This window comes from Muntiacus reevesi, chromosome 12 (assembly GCF_963930625.1).
Source record: "Muntiacus reevesi chromosome 12, mMunRee1.1, whole genome shotgun sequence".
NCBI lineage: Eukaryota > Metazoa > Chordata > Mammalia > Artiodactyla > Cervidae > Muntiacus > Muntiacus reevesi.
Window position 1 is genome coordinate 11,618,647 of NC_089260.1, and position 18,680 is coordinate 11,637,326.

At 38.7% G+C, this 18,680-nt stretch overlaps 1 protein-coding gene across 2 annotated transcripts in view; it reads left to right on the forward strand.

The window, feature by feature from the left end:
* The first annotated feature begins 1,274 nt into the window (after positions 1 to 1,274).
* The window catches only part of DPY19L4 (dpy-19 like 4), a 62,492-nt gene continuing 45,086 nt past the window's right edge, over positions 1,275 to 18,680 (forward strand). For both annotated transcript variants that reach the window (XM_065902653.1, XM_065902654.1), the window contains exons 1-4: positions 1,275 to 1,421; positions 7,140 to 7,250; positions 16,056 to 16,180; positions 18,565 to 18,655. In XM_065902653.1, the coding sequence (XP_065758725.1) occupies positions 1,406 to 1,421; positions 7,140 to 7,250; positions 16,056 to 16,180; positions 18,565 to 18,655 (343 nt within the window). In that variant the 5' untranslated portion in view covers positions 1,275 to 1,405. The remainder of the gene's footprint in view (positions 1,422 to 7,139; positions 7,251 to 16,055; positions 16,181 to 18,564; positions 18,656 to 18,680) is intronic.

Sequence of the window (18,680 nt, forward strand, 5' to 3'; positions counted from 1 at the left end):
AAGACTCTTGAGAATCCCTTGGAGAACAAGGAGCTTAAACCTAAACCTAAAGGAAATCAACCTGAAATATTCATTTGAAGGACTGTTGCTAAAGCTGAAGCTCCAATAGTTTGGCCACCAGATGTGAAGAGCTGACTCACTGGGAAAGACTCGGACTCTGGGAAAGACTGAAGGTGAAAGGAGAAGGGCTGCATCAGAGGATAAGATGGTTAGAAAGTATAGCTGACTCAATGGCCATGAATCTGAGTAAACTCCCGGAGATAGTGAAGGACAGGAGAGCCTGTCATGCTGTAGTCCAAGGGAACACAAAGACAAGACTTAACCGGTGAAGGACAACACTGTTGAGGGGGAAAGATCCAGGTATGTTTGGAGAATGCCTGATACAATAAAAGTGAAGACAAACAGTATGACAAGTTAAAACTGTTTCATTGCTGTGGAATATCTAAACTGCACCCTCTCCTCTGCACTGGCCATAGTATTATTGTTTGTAAAATAATATTATGAAATGCAGATACATTTGTTTAACCACTTTGGGCGGTTAAGACACAAGTTGCAAGTACAAGCTTCTTTCTTGTAAATGTCGAGTGGGCTACTAACTCAATGTGCCAACAACCCAAAGGGTTTTTGCTGCGCTCTGTAGGCACTGTGAGGATGCAGGGGCCCTGGCTCAGATTAGCCTGGTGACCTACACTCGCTGGATCTCCTTTTCCTCTCTGTAAAATGGGGAAGGTCTGGATAGTCTCTGGATCTGGATATTCTCTGGACTGTGCCTTAGTCACTCAGTCGTGTGCGATTCTCTGTGACCCCATGGACTGAAGCCTACCAGGCTCCACTGTCCATGGGATTCTCCAGGTAAAATGCTGGGGTGGGTTTCCATGGACTTCTCCAGGGGATCTTCCAGACCCAGGGATCGAACCCAGGTCTCCCTCATTGCAGTCGCAGTCTTTACCGTCTGAGCCACCAGCGTATACCTGAGTCCACTCACAAAAGTGCCAGAAAGGCCCTCGGGCACCCATCTTTACCGGTGAGGATTGGGGAAAGGGCCCCAGCGCGAACCCCCCCGGATTTGTCTCCTGGGGGGCTGGCGGAGGGCCCGGAGCGCCAGCCGTGGGCGGAGCCACCCCCGCCTGAGCCGCCTTCCTTCCTGCCCGCGCAGGCCCAGGCGCGCCCGCCAAACACTCCGGCCAGCCCTCCGCTCCCAGCACTCTGGTTCCAGGGCGGCCCGGGGCGGGGGACGCGGTTGGCGGCGACACCGGAGGGGGGCCGGGTGGGCGGGTCAGGAAGTGGGGGCGCGGCGGCCCGGGAGCGGGCCTGAGGAGAGCCGCGGGGCTCGGCTACGCGGAGGCTGGAGACGCCGGGCGGCGCGGGAGCCCCGAGGGGAGGCCCCCCGGCCTCCGCGGGGACGATGGCCGAGGAAGAAGGTGACCGGCCCCGGGGTCCGGCGCGCGTACGGCCGCCAGAGGTCTCGGGAAATGAGGGCCGAGAGACCGGGGCGGCGGGTGGCCGCGGCTGTGCGGCGGGAAGGAGCGGGACCGCAGCGAGGGGGGCGGGAGGTGTGCGGAGACTTCGAGAGGGAGCGGAGTGGACGGCCTGAAGTCGTGCCGGCTCGAATGGGAGGCAGAAGTGGAGCTTGAAGTTGAAAATCGGGTCGCGGGAGAGAACACCGTGGGGGGAGTGGCTGAGAGGAAGGGCCGGGAGCTGCTGGTGAGCGGAGTGCGGACGCACTCGGGGTGAGAAGATGTCGGAGCGAGTGCTGAGTGCCTCTGCCGGAGTGAAAGTCTTGTAGCCGAGTGCCCCTCAGGCTGAGTGCGCTCCTGAGACGTCTGTGGGTGCTGACCAGGTCACCCCCGGGTAAGAGGAGCCGCACGCCAAGGCGGGGGGCAGAAAGAGGCAAGGGTTTGGGATGAAAGTGGTAAGTGAGGTGGATGGGAGGAGACGAAGAAGCAGCAACGGAAGAGAAGGTCACCAATTTCATTTGCGGGTTAAGGGGCGACGGCCCGGGGAGAAGGAGTGAGTGGCTTTGGGGGGGATCCGGAGCCCGGAGTGCTTTGAGGGTGAAAGAAGGTGGGCTGGAGAAAGCTTTTCATGTCTTCGGGGTCACTGCCAAGACAACTCACTCAGTATTGATTTACAGAAGTTGATAGATATGAGAGAAAAATGGGGAGCTGGGGCGGAACTTCGCCAGCGAGAAGTGTTCTATGAAACATTTGTGTCACATGTTCATAATAGGCATGGTGCTTTCAGGCATAGATAATAATGGTATCGCCTGATTGAGCAGTTAGGCTTTTCATTCTCCTGAAAAACATGACTTTTTAACCCTGTTGAGGAGGGTTGTGAACGTGATCTGTTTAGACTGAAGCCTTGCTAAACCAGGAATGCAAGAAGGGAGTCTGAAGAATTCAGTGGAAAACAGTTAAAAAAAAATAATTTTAAGAATTGTTTGCTCTGTGACTTGCGGCTCTTCGTGCACTCACTCTTGCTTCATATTTGCCTCCTCCTCCTTAATTTTTCTGGGTTAAAACTGGTCTAATTTAAGACACTGTACCTAAAAACAGCTTCAAAACTAAACTCTTTGTAGTTGGTAAGGAGGAATGTGTTTCTGTTGGTTGCCTTGGTTTTATCTTTGGTTCCAGTATATGTGATACTTTTTTTTTATATTTTTTTACTTTTCTAACTACCTGCAGATCTCGGGGTGGGTTGATAAACTCACTTATATGTTTCCATGAGCACTTAAAGCATAAAAAATTTGAAACTGCAGTATTAAAAGTCTTTAATATTATATATCATGTTAATGAGGAATTGTTTTAAGAGGTTAAAGTTAGACCTAACTAAACAGATATGATGTGGAACCAGTTATGGTTTCATAAGCCATACAAGTTTGTGAAATTTACTTCCATGATACAAAGTGAAAAATGACCTTTGTTTGTAGAACGACAGATAATCCAAAGGAGTGAAATACATCTTACTTGGAATAATTAATGCATTGAAGTTTTGTTTTCATTCAACACACTTTTAATTCCAGAAATATTTGGCTGTCTAATATGTTAGGTGTGCTTCCCCAATGGCTCAGCACGTAAAGAATATGCCTGCAATGCAAGAGACACAGGAGATAGGGGTTTGATCTCTGGGTTGGGAAGATCCCCTGGAGGAGGATATGACATCCCATTCCAGTATTCTTGCTTGAAAAATCCCGTGGACAGAGGAGCCTGGAGGGCTACAGCCCAAAGGGTCCCAGAGAGTCAGACATGATTCAGCACAGCAACAACTAGTAATTAAATTCTTATTTATTGTAATCTAGTAATGATATTTATAGTAAGCATGTCTATGTGCTAGGCATTTTTCTGAGTACTTTGTGTTTATTAGGCACTCCATACTTTTTTTCAAAATGCATGTTATTTGTATTCACTCTATTAAAATTTGACTAGTCAATTTTACTTGTATCCATATGTTCTCTATATTGCCTTTTAGCTTATCATTCACTTCACTTGGACCCTTTTCTTTGTCCCACGTTTTTTCTAAGTAAATACTCTTTGGGAATCTCATCTTCTCTTGATGCTGTGAGAGTCATGGTATTATATTTGTATTTCCTGGAAGAAATGTTAGAGCAAAGAAAGTGACAGCCTTGAGTAGAGCAGTATTCACACTTCTCTTGGGAATTGCTATGTATAGTCTAGATGGACATTTGAAAGCCTATTTGTAGCCCTGTTAACTGTATGATGTGAAGATCACAGAGCCAGAGACTGAAATAGTAGGTTGTTCCTGTGGCTGTGTTATCATGTTTATTTACTGGACTTTTTATTTACAATGCTAAAATTATAAGGTAGCGAAAAGAAAACTTGAATTCTATCCCAGAGCTTTCCTATCAGGATGAATAATCTGGTTTATCCACTGCTTTGGTCTTTGTTGCTTATCCACCTAGAGATTCTGGCTTTGTTTGTCAATTATGAACTTAAAAGATCAACATAAAGAAAATGAGGTAAAACTTGCATCCAGTCAGTTTTGTTTTATAGTCACAGGCACAAAGTTTAGGAACAAGATTGAAGAGATTGGTTAAAAAGCTTACTCTGTTTCCTGAGTAGTACTTTTTGCTCCCACAGTTTAATGCCACTGAAATTGGCATGTCTTAGAATCAGTGCACGTATTAAATATGGTAATTTTTTTTTTTCCTCTTGAAAAACTGTTATTAAATAGTGTCTTAAAATATATGACACTTTAGAATCAAGAAAATAGTAATGGAATTCCTTGGAGGTCCATTGCTCAGGACTCCGAGTGTCCACTGCAAGGGGCATGGGTTTGATCTCTGATCAGAGAACTAAGATCCCGCAGCCTGTGCAGCATGGATGCAAAAAACAAAACAAAGAAATCCATGTGTGTGCACACTCTATTAAAATCTCTATAAAGTGATTCACTGTATAGAGGCATTTTTTGAAAAGAAAAATGATAACTTTTTGTGAAGAACGCTTTTCTGTGAATATCCTCATCCTTCCCAAGTTATCGTTATCTTAAATGCATATTTTTAGACTCTGTGTAATAAAAAAAAGCCCTATGGCAACCCACAACAGTACTCTAGCCTGGAAAATCCTGTGGACGGAGAAGCGTGGTAGGCTACAGTCCATGGGGTTGCAAAGAATCAGACACAACTGAGCCACTTCACTTTTTCACTTTAACCCATTGGTCACATATTTTGTTTGTCTTGCCTGGTTGCTCAGATAGTAAAGAATCAGCCTGCAGTGCAGGAGACCTGAGTTTGATCCCTGGGTCAGGAAGATCCCCTGGAGAAAGAAGTAAGCACTCCAGTATTCTTGCCCGGAGAATCCCACGGACAGAGGAGCCTGGCGGGCTGTAGTCCACCAGGCCGCAAAGCATTGGGTACAACCGAGCTACTAACACTTTAACTTTCAGTAGATTTGTTTACTTAATTTCTGAAATTAGCCAATTACTTTTTAAAAAAAATCTAATACTATTAACGTGTTTAACCGTGGATGTGTGTCTACAAAGTAAATGTCTTGTGGTTACATTTTTTTCTTACGTTCTTTTTAAAATTTTTTGTGTATTTATTTTATTTTTGACTGTGTTGGTTCTTCGTTGCTGGGCGAGGGCTTTCTGTGCTTGTGGGGTGCAGGGCTGCTCTCTAGTCGTGGTGCACGGGCCTCTCGTTGTGGTGGCTTCTCTTGTTGTGGGGCGTAGGCTCTAGGATGCTCGGGCTTCAGTAGCTGTGCACGGCCCTAGTTGCCTCACGGCGTGTGGGATCTTCCTGGACCAGGGACCGAACCCATGTCTCCTGCATTGGCAGGCAGATTCTTAACCACTGGACCACCAGGGAAGCCCTGTGTTCTTTTCCAATAAAACTTAAAATGATCACTTGCATCAGAAGACTTTGTTTGGCTTTACATAAATTTTCATTCTTGTTGACTGCTTCTAACTTTTGCTTTAACCCATAGGATAATTAAAAGGAAATCATAAATGAGGAATATAATAGTATTTATTAGTTGTCCCAGATTTGTATGCAAAAATGCTGGATATCCATGGAATGACTTTTCTAATAGTGTTATTTTCTAATCTGTTCACTGACTTTGCTACTTAACATGATTATAAAATAAAGAATAAATGATATAAAAATGGGTAAAATTTAGCCTAGTCAGACAGAATCCACTAAGTGTATGGTATTCTTTTCCCTCAGTATATCAGTGTTGAAAGACATTTTAACAAACATACGAATTTTTTTTGAAGCTCTTTTAAAATAAATTTTATTCATTTTCTCCAGTAAAGTTAGAATTAGCCATCTGATAATCAGCAATAGTAGCTGATTCATTTGTCCTTTTTTGACTACTCTTTTTAGACTCATTTTTCTATCCTTAAGCTATTATGAAGAGAAAAGAAAAAAAACCCTGCTTCTGTAGGAAAGAGATAAATTCTTGTACCACCTTAAGCCTTGACAGCCCTTGATAGTGTCCTATATCTACATGACATGATCTACCTCATAATTAACTAGGGAGGAAGAGTAATGATGGAGAATATAGTAAGTTCTTGTTTAATTTGGAATCTGGTTTACTGATTTGAAAGTACTTTTTGCATTACATTTTTTTAAATTGGTTGTAGAAATAGTAGATAGTGTAATATTGGAAAAATTCCTTAGAGCTTCCCAAATCCAGGGATTTTTATAGGTTCAGCCTATTTTCTTTTATTTATTTATTTATTTTCCATTTATTTTTATTAGTTGGAGGCTAATTACTTTACAGTATTGTAGTGGTTTTTGCCATACATTGACATGAATCAGCCATGGATTTACATGTGTTCCCCATCCCAATCCCCCCTCCCACCTCATTCCCCATCCTGTCCCTCTGGGTCTTCCCAGTGCACCAGCCCCGAGCACTTGTCTCATGCATCCAGCCTGGGCTGGTGATCTGTTTCACACTTGATAGTATACTTGTTTCAATGCTGTTCTCTCTGAACATCCCACCCTCGCCTTCTCCCACAGAGTCCAAAAGTCTGTTCTGTACATCTGTGTCTCTTTTTCTGTTTTGCATATAGGGTTATCGTTACCATCTTTTAAAATTCCATATATATGCGTTAGTATACTGTATTGGTCTTTATCTTTCTGGCTTACTTCTCAGCCTATTTTCTGATACCCAAACCTCTAAGACTGTTGAATGATAATGATAACACAGCACTGTGAAATTCTGTAGAACCTTCAGGATTTAAAAAAGATGAAGTATAATTTTATGATCAATTTATTATTTTTTTATTTAAAAAATTGTTATTTCATGAATAATGCATATGATACTCTCAGGTAACTTGAAAAATAAGCCAATTTATTAAATAGCACTTTGTTCTCCAGTCATTCTGGAAAAGAGTTTACTTATTTTAGGATGTTTTGAAAATAGCATCATCTCAAGAGAAGAGCTCAGTTTATCAATAAGACTTTGAAAGCATGGATTGGAGGCAGAACTTATATTGTCTTTTGATTTGTAGGAATGTATGGTTTGCAGGGAGTGCTAAAATAATTATGAAAAGAGTTATCTTTGGTACTAATAGTTCTTCATGGGACTTTTGCCTTAGTATAATAAAGGTAAATCAGTTCAAGATATAGACAGAATAATTTGTTACACATATTGCAATAACTTCTCAAATCTTTTAAGGAGCTACTGTAGAACTGCGCCAAAGAAAAAAGCCAAAGTCTTCAGAAAATAAAGAATCTGCCAAAGAAGAGAAAATCAATGACACTCCAGTTCCTGAAAGAGCTCCAAAACGTAAGTTAGATTTGGAGTTTTTTTACTATTATAAAAATAGTTACATTAGGTAGTATTTTTACAGTAATATTTTAAATTATAAATATATTTTGTCTTAAGTATATGGTGATATCAGTCAGCTTTCATTAGGTTTTGTTATGGAATAATTCCTAAGTGTCACTGGCTTACAAAAAGCATTTATTTCTGATTAACTTGCATATTGTGACTGTCAGTTGGCTGATGAAGCTTCATGTGTTCTGAAGGAACAGTCTCTATTTGGGATATGTTCTTGTGGCAGAGAAAAAGAGCAGGAGACAGGCAGAATCATGCAGTACCTCTTAAAGGTTTTACTGAACTGCACACTGTCACTTGTACTTGCATGCTGTTGGCCCAAAGAAGTCTTCCAATCAATCCAGGCAGTGGGATGGAGAAGTTTATTCTGACTACAAGGATGCATGGCAAGTCACATGGTAATGGGAAGGGATGAAAAATCTTTACAGGAAAGGACAAGGTAGTTGGAAGTAATGATAATAGTCTACCACATTCTGGCCTTTTGGTCATAAATATTTACTTCTCTCCCTCAGATAAAATACAGGTGGTACTTCCCCAACTCCAAGGAAGACGCTCAGTCTTACCTAGTGAGGGCATCAGTCTTGAAGCCTAAGGTCATCTTATCAGGGTCTGTTCAGGGTCAGCTCTGACTCATTTTGATCCAGAGTCTGAAGAATGAAAAAAACAAGTTACTTGCTCTGTGTCAGGGTTCCCCAAACCCAGTCCTATGTTCAGAGATTGAACAATACAAAACAAAATCAGCAAAGGGAAAAGGCATATGGGCTGAAGTCTGCAAGAAACTAGGCAAAAATCTTCCAGGACACATAGGACATGCATAATTCCTTCAGCCTCAATTTGTGGCATTTGTAGTTTTGTCTGCCTGGGAAGCTTATTAACAACTTTGCTCAGGATTTTTAGTGGTGGCTGATCATGTAACCTCTGCTTAATGCATGCAGAAGTTCTAGACTCCTAGAAAGAAAGCAGTAGGTGTGAAGCTTACTGTTTGCACAAATAAGTTAGACACAGTAAACCACTAATTAGAAAATGATGGGAAACCTTATGAAATCCAGGTTCCCAGAGACCTACCAAGAGCCTAGCTCTTAAGCCGGCTTTTCTTAGCAAAGCAGTTATAAGCCTGCAATGGTAATCTTTTCTGTACATGTCTCCTTTTCCGTTAGACATTTTTGGTTGGAGACAGGATAACCAAAATAAATGCTTCCATTCAGAAAGAGGAAGAGTGAGAGAAACATTAAACACTGGTCCACAGCAATTTTGAAATCCTACTAGGTAAATATGAGGTCTTCCTACTCTGGGGAAGGGAATGTTTCTTGATTAGGCACTAGCTGTTTTCCTTGGGGATAGTTTCCCAGTTCATTGTTCTTTGTGGCCCTTGGCTTTATCCTCTGAAGGTCCTTCCTTTTCCATTATCCTCCTGAACCGTATCTGAAAGTGGCTTTGGAGAATATGCCATCCTTAGGAGCTGAACAGCTTTTACAAATAGATTCTTCCCAAAGGAAGTTCAAAGCCAATTTATGTAAATTTGTTCAAATAAGATAAACATTTTGGGAGATGGCAAATAATAATCCATCATATGTGTGATAAATCATTTTATAAAACTGTTTCCTGTGAATAGTTGCAATTTTAGTACAAACATTTGTTTTTATTCCTTTAGATAACAAGATCACAAAAGAGATTATAACTAGAGTACCTTGATTATGAACTGCTTTGATTGCAGGAAAGAGATTCATTAGAACAGAACTGGCCCATTTGCCAGCAGACATGAAGAGAAAAATAGGAGTTCAAAATTTCTGAGACTTGTAGTGTTGAAGTTAGTATTATTTATCTTTTCAACTAGTAAAACATAAAATTGAGAAATAATTTAAGTATCAAAGGCTGATAAAGATGAATCCTTAGGGTAATGACCAAATCAAGGGCATGACTGGTCACATAGTCTGTTAAAATGCATGAGGTTTAAAGTTCAGTTCAGTCGCTCAGTCGTGTCCGACTCTCTGCGACCCCATGAACCGCAGCACACCAGGCCTCCCTGTCCATCACCAACTCCCGGAGTCCACCCAAACCCATGTCCATTGAGTCAGTGATGCCATCTAACCATCTCATCCTCTGTCATCCCCTTCTCCTTCTGCCCTCAATCTTTCCCAGCAGCAGGGTCTTTTCAAATGAGTCAGCTCTTCACATCAGGTGGCCAAAGTATTAGAGTTTCAGCTTCAACATCAGTCCTTCCAATGAACACCCAGGACTGATCTCCTTCAGGATGGACTGGTTGGATCTCCTTGCAGCCCAAGAGACTCTCAAGAGTCTTCTCCAACACCACAGTTCAAAAGCATCAATTCTTTGGTGCTCAGCTTTCTTTATAGTCCAACTCGCACATCCATACATGACTACTGGAAAAATCATAGCCTTGACTAGATGGACCTTTGTTGACAAAATAATGTCTCTGCTTTTTATTTTTATTTTTTTTTTGTCTCTGCTTTTTAATATGCTGTCTAGGTTGGTCATAACTTTCCTTCCAGGTAGTAAGTATCTTTTAATTTCATGGCTGCAATCACCATCTGCAGTGATTTTGGAGCCCCGAAAAATAAAGTCAGCCATTGTTTACACTGTTTCCCCATCTATTTCCCATGAAGTGATGGGACTGGATGCCATGATGTTAGTTTTCTGAATGTTGGGCTTTAAGCCAACTGCTTCACTCTCCTCTTTCACTTTCATCAAGAGGCTCTTCAGTTCTTCTTCAATTTCTGACATAAGGGTGGTGTCATCTGCATATTTGATGCTATTGATATTTCTCCCAGCAATTGATTCCAGCTTGTGCTTCCTCCAGCCCAGTGTTTCTCATGATGTACTGTATAGTTCCTAGTAACTCCTTCCAGTTGAATAAAGCACTCAGGAAAAGAAAAAAGGGTGTGGCTTTTGTGACAGATAAGCAAACCTGGATTAGCTCAAAATACATGTAGTTAAATCTCTGAGAGAGGCATATCTAGAAGAAAAATTTTGGGTATAGTTATTGGAGAACAGAGCTGACTGGAATCAAGTAGGTAAAAAACCAATAAAATTGTTTTTTTCTTTGCAAAAATGAATGATTTAATTTTGTAAAATTAAGGTACAACTTACAATAAAATGCACAGAATCATCAGTATTAAGTGAATTTTAGTACTTGAATACAATTAAGATACGTAACATGTCCCTTATCCCAGAAAGTTCTTTTGTATCCCTTTCCAGTAGAGTTCCCCTGTGCCCCTTAAAACAACCATTCTTCTGATATTTTTCAATATTGATTAATTTTGCATGTTGTAGAATTTCATGTAAATGGAATCACACAACATATATGCCTTTGTGTCTGGATTCTTTGGATTAGTTCAGTATGTTTTCCTTAAAATGTAATCATTTTGAGATTCATTCATCTTGCTGTAAGAGTTTATTCCTGCTTTTCTAGTTTGATATTTGAGTAATTTCCAGGATTTAGCTATTATGAATAAGGCTGCTATGAATACTTGTACCGGTCTTTTTGTGGACATCTATTTTTATTTCTCTTAGAGAAAGAAATGTCAAGCTACTCCAGTATTGTCTGGGAAATCCCATGGACAGAGTAGCCTGGTGGGTTACAGACCATGAGGTCACAAAGATTCAGACATGACTTAGTGACTAAATAACAGCAACAGCAATTTTTATTTCTCTTAGGTAAATACCTAGGCAAATTGTCAGCTAAGCTTAGAGAGAGACATACTGTCACCAGAGCTGCCAGCCTAGGTTAAGAAGAACCCAACTATTCATGTCTTGAAATGATGTTTGAATCCCTAACTTTCTATGTTCAGGAAGCAGGCCGAGTAGGCTGCTCTTAGGGTATCTTTCTTGAGGAGCGAGTGTTTTTTGCCTTTGAAGGGAAGTAGATATTTGTGATGAATGGGGCAAACCCTGGTGGATTCTTCAATTGTTCTCAAATATTTTCTCCCTTCCCTGAAAATGCATTACAACGTTCTTTCCCATTACTGTGTTGATTTGGAGTGCCTCTCTGAAGCAAGTGTACTTCCCTACCCTGTTGTCAGATTTATATATGTGACTTGCCTGAGCCCATGGAGTGTGAGTTAAAGTAGCAGTGTACTTGTTCTAATCAGAAATTGGAAGAGGCATTATATGTTTTTGCCTGTTCTGTTCTTTTCCTCTGTAATGAGAACAGCATGTCCCAAATAGGGACTGATTCCGTTCTGGAACTCTGAAGATACAAGAAGAGCCACAGCTAATCTAAATCGAATTGAGTGGAGAGTGACTGCTGATCCAAAATCCATAGTAACATGAGTGAGAAACAAATATTTGTTTTCTAAGCCATTGGAAGTATGGGGGTCACTTATTCACTACAGCAAAGCCAACTAATACAGTGATCATTTAAAATGTTTTGGAAAATACAGTATAAGCAATTGTTCTATTAAGCAATTTAGAGATAGCTACTATAAAACAGTATTTTCCCCCAACTACAAAAATATATTTTTAGGATTGAAAATGTGAAAATAGAGAAAAGTGTAATAAAAATAAAGTATATGTGTAATTCTACTAGATAATAGCTATTATTGTCTACTAGATAATAGCTATTAATTGATGCTTTTGAACTGTGGTGTTGGAAAAGACTCTTGAGAGTCCCTTGGACTGCAAGGAGATCCAACCAGTCCATCCTAAAGGAGATCAGTCCTGGGTGTTCATTGGAAGGACTGATGTTGAAGCTGAAACTCCAATACTTTGGCCACCTGATGCGAAGAGCTGACTCACTTGAAAAGACCCTGCTGCTGGGAAAGATTGAGGGCAGGAGAAGGGGATGACAGAGGATGAGATGGTTGGATGGCATCACCGACTCAATGGAAATGGGTTTGGGTAGACTCTGGAAGTTGGTGATGGACAGGGAGGCCTGGCGTGCTGCGGTCCATAGGGTCGCAAAGAGTTTGACACGACTGAGCGACTGAACTGAACTGAATAGCTATTATAATTTTGACAAGTATTGCTTATATTTTTTCAATGTATTTATACCGTTTTCTTGTGTTTATTTTACTTTTTGTAAAATTGAATACTATGTTTCTTTTTTTTTTTTTTTTGGCCATGTGGCTTGTGGGATCTCAGTTTCCCCACAAGGGAATTAACTTGGGACTGAAACATACAGAAGTTTTTTGATTAGGCCTGTTTGTGACTAATGTAACTTCACTGGAAATCAATCCTTTATTTTCCAGTTTCCAATTTAAATGGTAAATTTTTTTGTGGCCATGCTGCACAGCTTGCAGGATCTCAGTTCTCTAACCAGGAATTGAGCTCTGCTTGGGCCATGGCAGTGAAAGCCCGTAATTCTAACCACTAGACCACCAGGGAACTCTCATGATAATTTTTAAATAAATAATTTCCAGGATCCAGAGCTCCTTATTTTCTCTAAAACGTATGTACTTACACACTGAACACTGATAGCTTGATTCCAGCCTTGACTCTCCAGAATCTTCACAAACAAAATAGTACTAACGTGAGGCATTTATGGACTTCCCTGGTGGCTCAGAGGTTAAAGCGTCTGCCTGTAATGCAGGAGACCTGGGTTTGATCCATGGGTCGGGAAGATCCCCTCGAGAAGGAAATGGCAGCCCACTCCAGTATTCTTGTCTGGAGAGTCCCATGGAGAGAGGAGCCTGGTAAGCTGCAGTCCACAGGGTCGCAAAGAGTCGGACAGGACTGAGCGACTTCACTCTCTCACTCTCTCTCAAGGCATTTATATGTAGGATTTGGTTGAATGTATTTTTTGTAATAGTCCTTGATTATCAGGATTAATTTTCATTGTCCAGGAATTACTTTAAAAGATACAGGAAAAGATACATGTTTAAAAACTGTATAGCACTTTTACCAAATTACCATGTTAGGTAAGTTTTCTTATAGTCTTTTTATAGGTTACATTGTGTCAACACTGCTTTAACTATCTATCTTATATATTTTTGCAAATATGCTTTTGTAACCCAATAAAAATAGCTATTATTTACTGGTTTCTGAGCTTTGTGCCAGGGCAAATACTTTCCATTTGCTATTGGAAACAGTAATTGTAAAATATTTGTGTCATGCTGATTCTGTTTTTAAAATATTTATTTATATATTTATTTTCATCTTTGGCCAAGTCAAATGACTTGGGGGATCTTGGTTCCCTGACCGGGGATTGAACCCCCCACTGTTGGCAGTGAAAACAAAGTCCTAACCACTGAATCACCAGGAAATATGTGCTATGCATACCAGTATTTATTAAATAATTTATTAACTGCAGTTTTAGTTTAGCTAAATTAGTAAGTCAACAAGTTTGTTTTTACAAACCTGTCAATCATTGAGTAACATAACATTGGGCATTGGACCTTGAGGCCTGGTCTTAATTTACTGAATCTTTTTTTCCCCCCATAGTTTTATTGAGATATAATTGATATACAGCACTGTACAGGCATAATGATTTAACTTGCATAGATCATGGAATAATTATCACAAAAGTTCATTAGATACAGAATTAAAGAATAGAAATTACAGAATTAAAGAAATATAAAATTTTTTTTCCTTGAGAACTCTTAAGCTTTACTTTCTTAACAGCTTTCATGTGTAACATAGCAGTATTAATTATATTTACCACATAGTACATTGCATCCCTAGTAGTTATTTATCTTATAGGTGGAAGTTTGTACATTTTGACTGCGTCCATTCAGTTCCCTCTTCCCCACCTGTCACTTCAAGTCTGATCTTTTTCTCTCTGAGTTTGTTTTTGAAGTATAATTGACCTACAACACTGTTAGTTCCTGTTAAACAACGTAGTGAATCGATATTTCTATAGATTTCTAAATGATGACCACCGTAAGTCATCTTGCCATCTGTTACCATACAAAGATATATTCTGTCACAGGGAGGAATTGTTAGCGAGTTTGAGACTGATGTGTACACACTGCTGTGTTTAAACTGGATAACCAACAAAGACCTGCTGCATATCACTGGGAACGCTGCTCAGTGTTGGGTGGCAGCCGGAAGGGGAGGAGGGTTTGGGGAAGGGCAGATCCATGTATGTGTATGGCTGAGTTGCTTTGCTGTGTACCTGAACCGTCAAAGCATTAATTGCCTATATTCCAAAGTAAAATTAAAAGTTCTATTATAAAGATATATAATCATTGACTATAGTCCCCACACTGTACATTTCATTCCTGTGATTCATTTATTTTGCAACTAGAAGTTTGTACGTCATAATCGTCTTCACCTATTTCTTCATCTCCCCACCTCTCTGCTGTCTGGCAACCACCTGTTTGTTCTCTGTACTTGACTCTTTCTGCTTTGTTATGTGTTTATTTGGTTTTTTTAGACCTATATTTTTTTAAACCTATATTTTCATAATAGGTGAAATCATATGGCATTTATTATTATTATACTGAATCTTAATAGCTGTAGAAGGTCTAAGTCATCCTGTGTGTAGAAAATTCAAATGTGTTCTATGCTTTTAACAAGAAGTATTTACATACATATATATATGTAACAGTTGTGTATGATGTTTTAAATATATAATCATCATTGGTCATTACCTTGTATAATTGAAAGAGCTATAATTTGTAGTGTGTAAAGTATTCCTCAATAAAAAATTACTTGATAAGGAAAAAAAATAATAGTAATTCTAAATGAACCTGTACTTTTTTTCTCTAGATATTTCGTAGTACATTTCTTTTATTCCTTTTTTTAAATTGATAGACTTTTATTTATTTTTTTAAACTTTTTCTTTTGTATTGGAATATAGCCAATTAACAAACAATATTGTGATAGTCAGGTGAAAAATGGAGGAATTCAGCCATAGTATACATGTATCCATTCTACCCTGATAGACTTTAATTTTAAAAACTATTTTTAATTTATAGAAGAATTGAGTAGATAGTATAGTAAGAGTTCCTATCTTGCACACCCCCCTGTAAGAATTTTCCCTATTAGTAACATTTTATATTAGTATGGTTCATTTGCTACAAATAATGAACCATTTTATTGATGCATTATTTTTGTTTTAGCATCAATAATATATATTATTAATTTTATTAGAGTTTAGTTGCTTTCAGTCACTTTAGATACATTTTTTTTTAAGTAGTTGATAGAATACTCCATATACTATCTTGTGTGCTCAGTTGCTCAGTCATGTCTGACTCTCTGCAGTCCCATGAACTGTAACCCACCAGGCTCTTCTGTCCATGAGATTTCCCAGGCAAGAATACTGGAGTGGGTTGCCATTTCCTCTTCTAGGAGATATTCCCAGCCAAGGGATCGAACCCGCCTCTCTTGCGTCGGCAGATGGATTCTTTACCACTGCACCACCTGGGAAGCCCTCAATACATTATTTTTTTAACTAAAGTCCATACTTTCTTTAGTGTTCATCTAATGTCCTTTTCTGTTAAAAAAAAAAAAAAAAGGTCACATCCAGGATACTACATTACTTGTAGTTATAATGTCTCCATAGACTTTTCTTGGCTGTGACAATTTCTCAGACTTCCCTTGTTTTTGATGACCTTGACAGTTTGGCAGAGTACTGACCAGGTTTATTGTAGGATACCCCTCTATTGGAATTTGGCTGCTGTTTTTCTGGTGATTAGAATGGGATTATGTATTTTGGGTAGGAAGACCACAGAGTTAGAACGCCATTTTTGTCAAACCACGTCAAGGATGCATACTACCATTGATTACTTTTTCTTTTTAATGCATACATATAAATGTCATCCATCACTGATTACTTTTAATATGCCTTTTCAGATATATTATTTCAGCGCTTTGCAAAGATATTCATTGGCTGTCTTGCAGCAGTTACTAGTGGTATGATGTATGCTCTCTATTTATCAGCATATCATGAACGGAAATTCTGGTTTTCCAACAGACAGGTAAGAAGAAAGAATTTTGAGCATATGCTTCAATATTTAATACTAATTTTAAAAATGTGTTTTCCAGGGAGCCATAACCTAAAAGCACATGGTAATATGACGGGTGTTTTCTTGTGTTGTGGCTATAAGCCATTAGGAACAAAATGGTACAGAAGCTATTTTGAGTCATGGTATCAACCTGAAAGGTATAATAGATTGTATTTCAAGGTCATAGAATAGAAACAATGAGGTGCTTTTCTTCATGCAATTGATTTATCAGGGACTTAAAAAAAATTTTTTTTTAATTAAAGAATAATTGGTTTACAGAATTGTGTTGTTTTCTGTCATACATCAACAAGAATCAGCCGTAGGTACACCCTGTCCCCTCCCTCCCCCTCCCTCCTGAACCTCCCTCCCGTCTCCCTCCCCATCCCACCCTTCAGCCTGTCACAGAGCCCCTGTTCCCGAGTCACGCAGCAAATTTATCAGGAACTTTTGTTGACAGTGAACTGTTATAAAGTCTAGTCAGCTTTTTAGTCGTTTTGGTAGTTTACATTTATGAAATATTCTGTGGATGTTTCAGCATCAAAATATTTTAACTTTTGGATTACATGATTAGAATGTCTGGAGATGCTAAAAATGATTAGCAGACATAATGGTATTTATTAAAATGTTGCCTCATTAATATGTTTCATGTTTGGTTTTAAATCATGTGTAACCCACAGATGTTTGCTGTGGTTATATTAATAAATCATTTGGCCTTTGAATAAGTTTGTTTTCAGACAGCTTTGCAGTCACATATATCTGTAACACTCATTGGCAAAGTTCACAGTGTTACTACTTGACTTTAAAGATTTTTTGTTTTTGTTTTAGGGGAAACTCTTTTGTTGGTGTTCTTATTTTTGAGCAAGTAGTCAAGCTGGCTATATGTTTTTCAGACATTGGTTTATCTAACAACACCTGAACATTTAACTGAATAATTACTCATCTGTGTTGATTTGACCAAGACTTTTGCATAGCCTATTTTTCCTTGAAAATAGTATTTCTCAACACTGGATGTGCAGTAGATTCATCTGGGATGATTTAAAAACTAACTCAGATTCTTAGGTGAAGCAGAGGGAGTATCTGGGGTCAATATTGCACAGAGTCTTTCCACCTGATTCTGTTATGTAGGCAGAATTGAGAACAACAAAGGTTTGATAATCTACAAGACATTCATGAAGAACATTGTTTTCCAGATCATTGTGATGAGTCAGGGGTATTGGCATCATCTGGGAGCTTTTTCAGTGTTGCGTATTCTCAGGCCACACTTTAGAATCAGAATCTGTGTTTGAATAAGATCTTTAGGAATTTATATGCACATTTAATTTGAGAAGCACTGATTAAGAGTTTACATCTTTGAAATTGTAGAAAGAAAATCCTGTATCCATTCATAAAAAATGATTTTCAGGAAATTTATTTAGACTAGTAAACTCTAAATGAGGAAAAAGGGGCTCAAGAAAAGGGCTTTAGATCTGGTCAAACAGATCTAGAAAAGACTATGAAGATTCACAGTGCATAATGACTAACTAAATTCTGAAGAGTCTTGCAATTAAGAAATTCATTTAACTTTCTTTAACCTTTACACAGCTTATTTAACTACAGAACTCTTTATAGATAACACCCCTTTAATCTTAATAAGTTCTATTGATCAAACTTTGGGGAAACTGCTCTGATATCGTTTGTATCATACAAATGATATGGTACAATTTTATCAAGTTATGATAAAATCATGCGTGAAAATAATTGTTTCGTTTTAAAAAATTATTGATTTGTAAAAGTTTGATTCAGCATGAAAAGCACAGATTTCAGTGTTTTTGAATATCTATATTCTTGGTTTGTTATAGCCCCGTTTAGGAATTTTAAGATTTACTTTTCTGGAAGTTCATTTGAAAATCACAGATTAGTTACCTGCTTCTCTTCTAAATCTCTAATTATAGGCTTGCTTTTCTGGATACATAGGGAAATGGAATAGCAAGAGAAAAATAATACTTTCTTCTTAAACTTATATTTTTATTATGGACTTGTGACACCTCAGCTGTCATTTTTTATTACCTGCCATACCATTCTTGTGCTCCTATGATAATACTTTGGGTTTTCCTTCTCGATTTTTCTTATATATAATAGGCAGATAACTTATGAGTTACAATCCAGTTTAAACCTTAGGTGTTTCATTTAAGTCCTTGCCAGATTATGGAGAAATTTAACCTTATTAATATGGCCACTAGTGATTAAAGGAAAATTCAAATATGTCTTTGGATAAAAGAATAAATAGATAACATTAATTTGGAATATGAGGAGAGAAAAAGATGGCAGTTGAAATTTAAATCACTGAGTATTTCAGTAATCATTTAATTTTCTTTTAGGAGCTTGAACGGGAAATCACATTTCAGGGTGATAGTGCCATTTATTACTCTTATTATAAAGATATGTTAAAGGCACCTTCATTTGAAAGAGGTATGATAACTACATTTGTATATTT